At 44.2% G+C, this 9,445-nt stretch overlaps 1 protein-coding gene across 2 annotated transcripts in view; it reads left to right on the forward strand.

Annotated features, from left to right (window-relative positions):
* dennd1b (DENN/MADD domain containing 1B) overlaps positions 1-9,332 on the forward strand; it is a 72,582-nt gene extending 63,250 nt beyond the window's left edge. For both annotated transcript variants that reach the window (XM_035523299.1, XM_035523300.1), the window contains 3 exons: positions 3,684-3,766; positions 4,096-4,312; positions 4,473-9,332. In XM_035523299.1, the coding sequence (XP_035379192.1) occupies positions 3,684-3,766; positions 4,096-4,312; positions 4,473-5,120 (948 nt within the window). In that variant the 3' untranslated portion in view covers positions 5,121-9,332. The remainder of the gene's footprint in view (positions 1-3,683; positions 3,767-4,095; positions 4,313-4,472) is intronic.
* The last annotated feature ends 113 nt before the right edge of the window (positions 9,333-9,445 follow it).

Consider the following 9,445-nt stretch of genomic DNA (forward strand, 5'->3'; position numbering starts at 1 on the left):
AAAGTGCTACCAATTCCCACACATCTGCATAGCTCTGCCACCCATTTCTCCTGAATGAAGGGGTGGGTGTGTTTGTTTGTGTGTGTGTGTGTGTGTGTGTGTGTGTGTGTGTGTGTGTGTGTGTGTGGCCAACTCCTCAGAGTGTCTCACAGCCTCTGAGGACGGACACACGCATGGTTGCTGGATGCACTAGGCAGATGGATCCCCTTCAGCCAGGGCCAGTTGATACACTCTGCATATTAAAGAAAGCCCAGAAAGGCCTGTTGAAGTGGTGTATAATTCATAGCCATCTCCGCCGCAGCACCCAGTCCTCTGCCTTCTTTCCAACCGGCTGCGTGCAGCAGCCGTATTAGAGGCTCTCCTCTGCCCGTTAATGTCGCATGCGCTAAAGTCCTCATCTTCCATCTCCTCCAACAGTTGACTGCTTGATCCGAGACCCGTGAACTCTCAATAACAAAACTCGGATGGAAATCTAATTAAGGTCTTCTGTCTCATCTTTTGTCTCTTTTCAGACTTTCACTGTAACTGAATATTTGACATTTCAAATCTATCATAAGTTTCTGAGAGGAACTAATAATGTTCTTTGTGACATGAATGTTTGAGATATTTAGTACTCAAGGTTTAGATTTAGGAGTAGTTTGTCTACATCAGCCATTTATGTCAAATTTATTTTCATTTCCATGCTGGCTGATCTTTATTTGTATGGTTGTGTGCGAGTGTGTGAGAGCCCACTGTGATGCTTCATGAGTTTGGAGGACTGCCAGTGTTGGGATGGATTTGTTGGGTGTCAAAAAACATTGACATACAAATAGAGGAAGCACTCTTGGCTGCTTTGCACGCATCAGGGAGAGAGCGACACATCTGCATGGCTCCAGCGAGATGGGCACAGCGCTTTGTGGGCTTGGGGGTGCTTGGCGGGCGGGCGGCAGCCTCCAGACCGGCTGCGGCCCAGCTTCCTCCCGCCAGGTGGAGGTGTGGGCCACGGAGTGCCATGCCTGTAACCAAAGTGCCATCTACTGGATGCTTGGGGTCGGTGCGCACGGGCCGGCTTTGCGCGCCGTGAGACTTTGGCTTGGCGAGGTGCTCGGAAGCGCCTCCCTCTGATAGCCCTGAAAGCGTCTTTCAGCTGGAGCCAGTTGGAGTGGGCCTGACCGGAGACGAGGTCCTGGGCTTTGTTTCGGGGGGGAGCGGGGAGGGCTGGCCCGAGCGTCTAAGCAGACGCTGGCTGCGGTTTGGGCTCCAAGGCACTGGAGCTTTGTTTTGCGTTTTTCAGGCATGTCTCTGCCTCCAAACCGCTGCCAGGCGGGTGAGATCAGTGGCTGGTCTGAAACAGCATGTGAAATGTATAACAGGAGGTGGCTATTTAAGCAGCACTGGGGAGCCGTTGCACTGGGCAGCTGTGTGATTGCTTCGTACTACTTGGACTCCACGAAAATGTCCCTCTTGATGTAAGGCAAAATGAATATGTTTTTAGGTCATGCCAAAAAAAAAAAAAAAAAAAAGTAAGAATTAAGATATGATGATAAACTCTGGTTTTATTTTATAGTCTCCTGTCCTCTAAATGCAGATACAACAAATAATGGTCCTTAGAATGCATCAGCAAACGTCTAATTCATCGACACCATGAGGCTGAACAGTTCTACAGGAGAGTTTGTTCTGGAGAGTCGGTCCGAGCGGCTGTCGTGGCATTACTTCACCTCGAGGCGGCTTTTTCCCCACCAGACACTGACCCTGCGCTGCTCGGGGTGGCCTTGCTGATTTAGTGTGCGTGTAGAGGAATTGAACAGGCACCAGTGCGGGCTCTTGTTGCCTCTCTCCCAGACCAGCAGCTTTGGGACAGGCACAATCCAATGGTTAAAACCAGTTTTCGTTCTTTTATTTCATGTGCAGTGTCTTTTCCTGGCATCTCTCAGTGCACTAAATATAACCACGGAAAGTATGAAAGGCGAAGTGGCAGTGTAATCTCTTTGTAAGCCCCTCCCCCCAGTCAGTGGATTCTTGAGGCAGGATGTTAAAGGGCCAATTCTTATTATTTTTCCTTCACTTCTTAAACTGCTTTTCTATCTCTCACACACACACACACACACACACACACACACACACACACACACACACACACACAGCACACACTCGCACACCACCCTCTCATCTTTTATATTTCCCTTTAAGTAGATGTGGCCATTACAGGTGCTATGCAACAGTGGAATGGCCTTCATGTAGCGTATGCAAACAAAGATGTACAAAGTCTAGATTCATTTGAACTTAACACAGAGCATTTTGTGAGGCTGAGTCAGGATAGGAACTCATTGTCAATGAAGTCTGTGTACTGATCATTGCCATGTGTAGAGAGGTGTGGTGTTGGGTGTCTGAGCTGTGTTCAGACTCTGGTCATGGCTAAACTGTACTCATATTGTTTTAATAAACACTTCCTCTCGCAAAGCGAGCTATAGGGACACTGCGCACCATGCCCTGCTGCCTAACAGAATGACAAAACAGGGTTATAGGGCAAATACCAACACACACCCCCTCTCACCCCACCAATTATGGCAACCACCAACGTTCACAGTTATAAGTCTAGACCTCTTGAAACTAAAAGTTTGATCTAAGGTTTAGCCTGGCAGGCTTCCACTCTAAGGCAGACAGAGGTGAGGACTTTACCCATCACCACGCTGATGAGCCATATTGCTGCGTGAACATCTCAAAGCGCCATGGCCTTGTCCAAGAACCAAGCCCAGATGACACGTTTATAGTCTGTACAGGCGGCCCGATCCCAATCCCCAGGTGCCTGAGACGGTGGTGCGCAGGTGCATGCATTTACTCACACAGGAATGGCTCGCGCCACAGATTTACGACCCTGACACAGGAATCCATTAAAGCTTTTTGGGGAATTTAAGGCCTAAACTCCCCTGTAATCACTTTCATTATAGCTCCCAGCTACCAGCGAGTAGGGCAATCAGTGCCCAACATGTGTTCCTGTTTATTACAACAGCAAGAAACATAAGTGGCCAGGACACGCTTTTCTTGGCATTTTTTTTTCTTCAGGAGAGGCTGACGGCAAGCCCTTTCAGAAGGCGCAAGTTACCAAAGTGATGGGGTACACATGACCCCTGCTGGTCTGGACCGAGGTCACCACTGTACCCTGTAAAGGATGTGACTGGGAGTTGGCCTTCACCTGGTCAAGGCTGGGATGGTGGAAGCGACAAGTAGCCTTCCTCCAGCCCAGACCTCTGTGAGGAGCATGCCTCCTCTCCCCTCCAGCCTCGGACACTGGAGATGGCTTCTGCTTTATTGGCCAGCTTCGGTAATGTGGCAAATGACCGTTTATGGGTTCCCTTGGCGACTGGCCGGTGTAGGCATGCGGACACGGGTGTCGCGGCAAGGCCGTTTAACGACAGGCCCGGAGGCCCGGAGCCGCAGCGTGGGACTGCGCCCTTTTAACGCTTCACTGCTTTCATTCACCAGTTAAACGCGCAGCACAGGTGTGCTGGAAAGCCCAGGGATCAGCAGACCCAACAGCCTGTGCAGGGCCCGGGGAACCCGCATCGTCGCGTTGCCCTGAGTTGCGTAAAATAAGTGTGTGCGTGGTGCTGAGGCATTTACGAAACGCTGAGCAAATTTTAGCTTTCTAAGCCTGCTCCATTCTGGCTGCATGCGGCTTTTAAGATGTCCTTGTTGTCTTTCAGCATGAGCGTCAAAAGTCCCCCATGAGCATGGGCTTTCCGGAGTATGTCATCGACGGGGAAGACGAGCTGGACACAGCCAGCAAGTAAGGCCATGAAATAAAACGATCAGTGCTTCATTACAAATACAGTGAGATTACGATTGAGCAACTGGTCATAAACAGTATGTTGAGTCTCAAGTGTACCTTAAGTCATAGCAATACTGCCATCTGGTGTTCACTGTTACTCTTCTTAAACAGTGTGTTCTATTTGGCATTCTGTTTGATATAAGGAGGAGGAGGAGTTTCATGAAATATGTTTTCTCAGCTAACCATGCGATTTGAGCATCTCCTGTTAGAGATGCGTGACCTTTGATTGAACAGTGAAATCTTGCTTTGTTGCTAGATTCAGTCTGTGTGTGTGTGTGTGACTGTAGAATCTCCTCTGAGGACAGTGGCGAGATGCCGTCCTACACAGAGGACAGTGATGACTCATATGAGCTGGAGCCTGAGACAAAAGAGGCAGGGCAGATGAATTTGCTGGAGGAGATCCTCGACTCCCTGAACACCACCAGCATAGAGCAGGGCAAGCTCTCTGCTGCCAAGAGCCTCGACTTCTTCAGGTCCATGGACGACTTGGACTGCAGCCTCTCGGTGACTGCACGCTTCATTTATATTTACTTTTCTGTTTGTTTTCGCCTAGCTGCTTCTGGTTAAACTTTCAGCCGGTTTCCAAATCTTGGTCACCTTGGAGTAAATGCATGAATAAAAAAGTGGAAGGGCGTCTCTTACCACGTGCACGTGTGTGTTTCAGAACAACGCCAAGTCTCCGTCTGCGAGCGGTCCAGGTCAGGGCAGCTCGGTGGTTGGAGTGGGGGGTGGAGAGCCAAGTGGCCGGAACATGGTGCAGGACGACAGCATCGTCCATGGCAAGCATCTCCCACCATCCCCTCGCCGTCAGTGCAGCACCCGTTCTTGGTCAGCTCCTATCACCAAACCCAGCAAGGAGCTCGCAGGCACAGAGCTCCCCCAACTCTCACAGAGGAGCTCCCATCCCGACCCACTCTTACAGCCACCGGTGTCCGAGGTGGCTAAGGCCACCGAGCCACCCACTCAGCCGGACAGTCCCTTGGACCCACAGCCGAACCCAGACGGGCAGAGGCCAGCTACCTGTGGCGTCCTCCGGAGGAAGGTCCTCTCCAGAGAGACCCTGAGGCACTTCCAAGAGCGATCCCAGCAAGGAGGAGCCTGCCCGAGCAACAGGCATCCCTCGGTGCTCGTGCCCTGGGAGAAGGAGCAGGAGGGCCATGGGGAAGGGACGCAGGAGCACCAAGAGAAACTGGGGGTGCAGGAAAAAGGCTTGCTGGAGGAGATCGAGGCCGTGTGTCGGCTCAGCATGGCTATGAACTCCAGTCTGCAGCTCGCGCAAGTCCACAACAATGCTGGGCTGGACAAGAGCTGAGCTCAAGCCTCTCTGAGCACACGCATCCTCTTGCGCCCATTACTCCTGTTGCAGTCCTTCCCCTTTCTGCATCAGAGCTACTGGAGGCTGGGTGTTAATTGTGTGTTCTTTCAACTAGTGTATCAGCTATTGTGAAAATGATTAATGTTCAATATGAAAAGCATGTAAAACGGGCATATTGAAAGGAAACAAGTGAGTTTTACTTAAAACATAGAAAAGCTACAATTTTTTTTCTCTCTCTCTGTGTGTGTGTGTGTGTGTGTGTGTGTGTGTGTGTGTGTGTGTGCGTGCGCGCGCACAGTAGTTGCACAATTATTTGGTTACTGTACCTTACTGTGTTTTAACAACAAAGTTCTGTCCAGATTAACGTATTTTTCCACATGTTAAAAAGAGAATTCTAGCCTAACAAGATGCCTTAAACTGAGTCCTGATTTGCTTCTGGCACTGCACAGTGATATCAGATAGTCATTCTGCAATCATGAGAATATATATATATATGAATGCTACCTTGGGTCCTCTGGAGCTGTAGGTCAGTTTTAGTCCTCCATGACATGTTTTCTGGAGGTGTATGTATGTCGCTCCGAGAGTTGCTATGGGCTATGTAGTTGCTTTGTAGGTAATTGATGAAATGTTTATTTTTAGAGATGTTTTCCAAGACTATTCTCAGGTGTTTTTTTGTTTTTGTTTTTTTATTTTTTTCCGTCTAATTAGTATTTATATGTTGACTCTGGGCTTGCCTTGTCATAGATTAAGCCAGGACACATATTGAAATAATTGAGTTATAGGTCAACATACAGTTAACGATGAATTGTTCCAGTTTCGTCTGCACAGTAAGTCACATAGCCTTAACATGTACAGTGGTGGCCAGTATACAGCACCTTGATTTAACATTTTGCCCATTTGCCTATTTCAGAAGCGTGACCCCCACTGTGCTGGACATGAGCAGAATAATTGGTCGCAAATTTGGTAAACTTCTCCCTCGACCTTGATCATTGTTTTGGTACTGAGGATTGTGAACTTTCAGAAAAACGTCTTGTAACTCGGGAATGATGATGACATAGCTGACTCCATTGGAGAGATTTAAGCTCTTCAGTTCAGTTTCCTTTAACTGTTCACTCCCAGACTATGTTGAAGTGAATGTGTGAATAGACATGTCAGTTTTGCAGGGCACTTTTTTCCCATTTGGGATGATTGTTTAGGTGTTTAGGGATACTGATTTATTCCAAGGGCCATTTTCACCTTTATTTTAATGCTGTCATTTAACCTGGTCATACCATGATGCCCCTGTAATGTTCATTTTCTGAATGGCAGAAGCTGAGCCTGAAGGCTCATGAACAAATAAGCAAGAGAATTTTGTTGCACTTTCATCAAAATATAGGAAGGTGCTAAATCGGAACCCTGATGAACTATGCAAATGCAATTTTGATGTTCTGAGCCATGTATTAGACCTTTGCAATAACAATATTATGAATATCTCTCAAAGTTGTATATGGTAAATGCAGCTAAAAATGTTTAAAAGAATCAGCTGTATTCTAAACTGCTGCTAAGATGGAGATTTGAGGAGCACATTAATGGTACTGAGCTTCAAATAGTGAAAGTGGAAAAAGTTGGAAGTAGTTGCTAATGAAAGTGTAAGACCAATGAGCAAATTAACAGAATTGTTTTTTCTCACCTGTCTCAATTCTTAACCAAACTGGTGTTTTCTAAATTATATTAAATTTAATTAAGATGTTCACCCACCAGCCACTTTAATAAAAACACATGATGGGTGTATAGTTTTGGTCATTTTATTTACAAACAGTTTGTCTTCCTGTAGCCTTTCATCGGTAGTCAGTTTGTGACTACAGGACTGACCACTCTTGGACTAGCAGTGATGCATGGAGAAACGTGAACCAGCTGGGTTGAGAATGGTCAGCCACCAAAATAATGTCCAATCAGCAAGGGGTCCTGTGGCAGGAAACTGACCAGTGAAGATGGTGGTAGAGGCTACGTTTTGAATTGTGCATGCCAACTGATGGACCAATTATATATGGCTTGTAATTCTACCCTTACATAATGGCAATACCTAATAAAGTGGTCATAAAGTAATGGCACATGGAAGGTGTGTAATAAAGTGGCTGGATAGTGTAGATATGTATTGCAGTTATTAGGTACAACTTTTGCTTTGCTAGTTATTTTATTTCTGCTCCTGGAACAATGTCCACCAAATGGTTGTCATAATTTTGACATAATTGTTGATCCAGAGAGAATTTTCTGAAGAAAGATATTTTGTATGAGGTTTGAATATCTAAATGTCATTCCTGCGTGTTGGGAAAGCAATAGCATGGTCTGCTTAGAATCTGTTGAAAGTCAAAGGTGTGCCTTAAGTGAAGAATAAATCCTACTCAACACTGAGCAGGTACAGTACTTTATGCCAGGTCTATCTTAATTTCTTTCTACAATTTGTCTCTTCTACAGTGTTTTCATGCAAATTGCACATTGATAGCTGTATTATTCTATTTAATTAGCTTTTTAAACGAACTAACAAAATACCTTGACTAAAAAGCTTAAAAAGTTCAAGCTTAAAAAGACTTGAACGTTATAGAATTGAATGTTATTGTGTTAATTCAGTTCTTGCGTGATGATTGATGAGACATTTAAGGTACATAAATTGAAACGTTTCAGTAGTTTGGATGTAATACCACAAGCCCATTCTGATCAAATGAGCACAAAAACTGTAGATGTGCTGTCAGTATTAAGTATTTAAAACCTGCCTGAAATCATTTCACCGCATGCCACTGACATTTCATTTAAAAAGGCAAAGTACACTCGTTTGCTACATTGGTGTAACATAAAAAAAAAAAAAAGATTATTTATTTTGCCCCGTTTTTGTTAAATCAGACTTCTTTTTGTCAATAGCAATATATTAAGCCCTCCTCCCCATCTTACCTCTCATATTTTACTGAGTTACTCAATTAACTTTTATTTTTGATTGTCACATAAAGCAATTTGTAGAATTATATTTTAACATCTTTTTGTACAAAATTCTGGTTGGGTTTTAACTTAATGTAGACCTTACCAAGTTTGCATGACTACTTTTTTAATGGTCATTGCTTTTTTCAGTCATAACACTACTGGGCACCAGGCTGTTGGCAAATGCATGTTTTGGGTAATACTTGATCTGTGGTACAATCAGTTTAGTAAAGTCCAGTGCTATATAAATCTTGGTAAATATCCATTTCTACTGTTTACAGGTGATTACTGCTGTTGCGCTGTCTTAGCTTATAAACTAAAAGGTTTTAACTATTGTTCTTTCTTTCACAATACTTGAGTTGCTTTAAAAAGTGCATGATAAAATCTGTTTAATTGAACAAAAGCTTGCCAGATTGCAAGTTTGAGTATATTAATTTGTGATCTTATGTAAAGTAATATTTTACTTCAAATATTTTTTTCAGGTTATTTTGCTTTAGAGGTTTTTGTTTTTTGGTTGTTTATTTCTCTGATTTTACCGTGGAGTTGTTGAAAATTGTACATTTTAGTGTACACCTGTTGTTTTCCAGCATGTTTTAGTATGTTCAAACAAATCTTGGACTCAAATTTTCCTCTTCAAGAGATTCTGTGTAAACTGGTGAGTGATCTTGAATGTTTAGTCCTAATTGTTGGAAGAATGGTTCTGTACATTGTACCCGAGCTCCATATAGTGATTTGTGGCTTTAAGTGCGTTCTTGTTTTCAAAGTCAGCATGTGTTAGTTGGAGCAGATTCCCTGTTCCAGTCCAGCCCTGAGAGCGCTCTCTGCTTCTCTGCCTAGACACTAGGGTAGAACCTGAGCACTCTGGGAGATTTTAAGCTGCATTAACTTTGTACTGAGTCTGGGTGCAATATATAAGAAAACATAATGCTCTAAATTGTACATATTATAAATGTAGACAAAGTCTCTTGATTTTGTTTTAACATACTGGCATGTAGAATTCATAATCAAATTCCTATCCGAATCAGATTCCTAGAGTAAGCACAAATATATCACAAAAAACTGTCAGGTACTATAACAGAAGTGTATCCTTTTGACTTTTGATCCTAAGCAACTCCAAATGCAGTTGCATGTCCTCTGCATAGAAGTAATAGTGTTCAAAGCACAGTGTAGATTAATCTGACGCTGTTACTTCAGGAACCACTGGTACAACTATATACACTGTGAAATAAGAATAAATTCTAGATGTTTATGCAACTTTCATACTGTTATCTTTCTCTATTCTTCCTGTGCATAAGCCAGTTTGATTTGGCCTTTAATCAGCCATGTAAAAAATTAAACACGTCACCTCTTGAACACGAGCTCACAAAGTAAAA

Source organism: Electrophorus electricus, chromosome 26, assembly GCF_013358815.1.
Source record: "Electrophorus electricus isolate fEleEle1 chromosome 26, fEleEle1.pri, whole genome shotgun sequence".
Classification (NCBI taxonomy): domain Eukaryota; kingdom Metazoa; phylum Chordata; class Actinopteri; order Gymnotiformes; family Gymnotidae; genus Electrophorus; species Electrophorus electricus.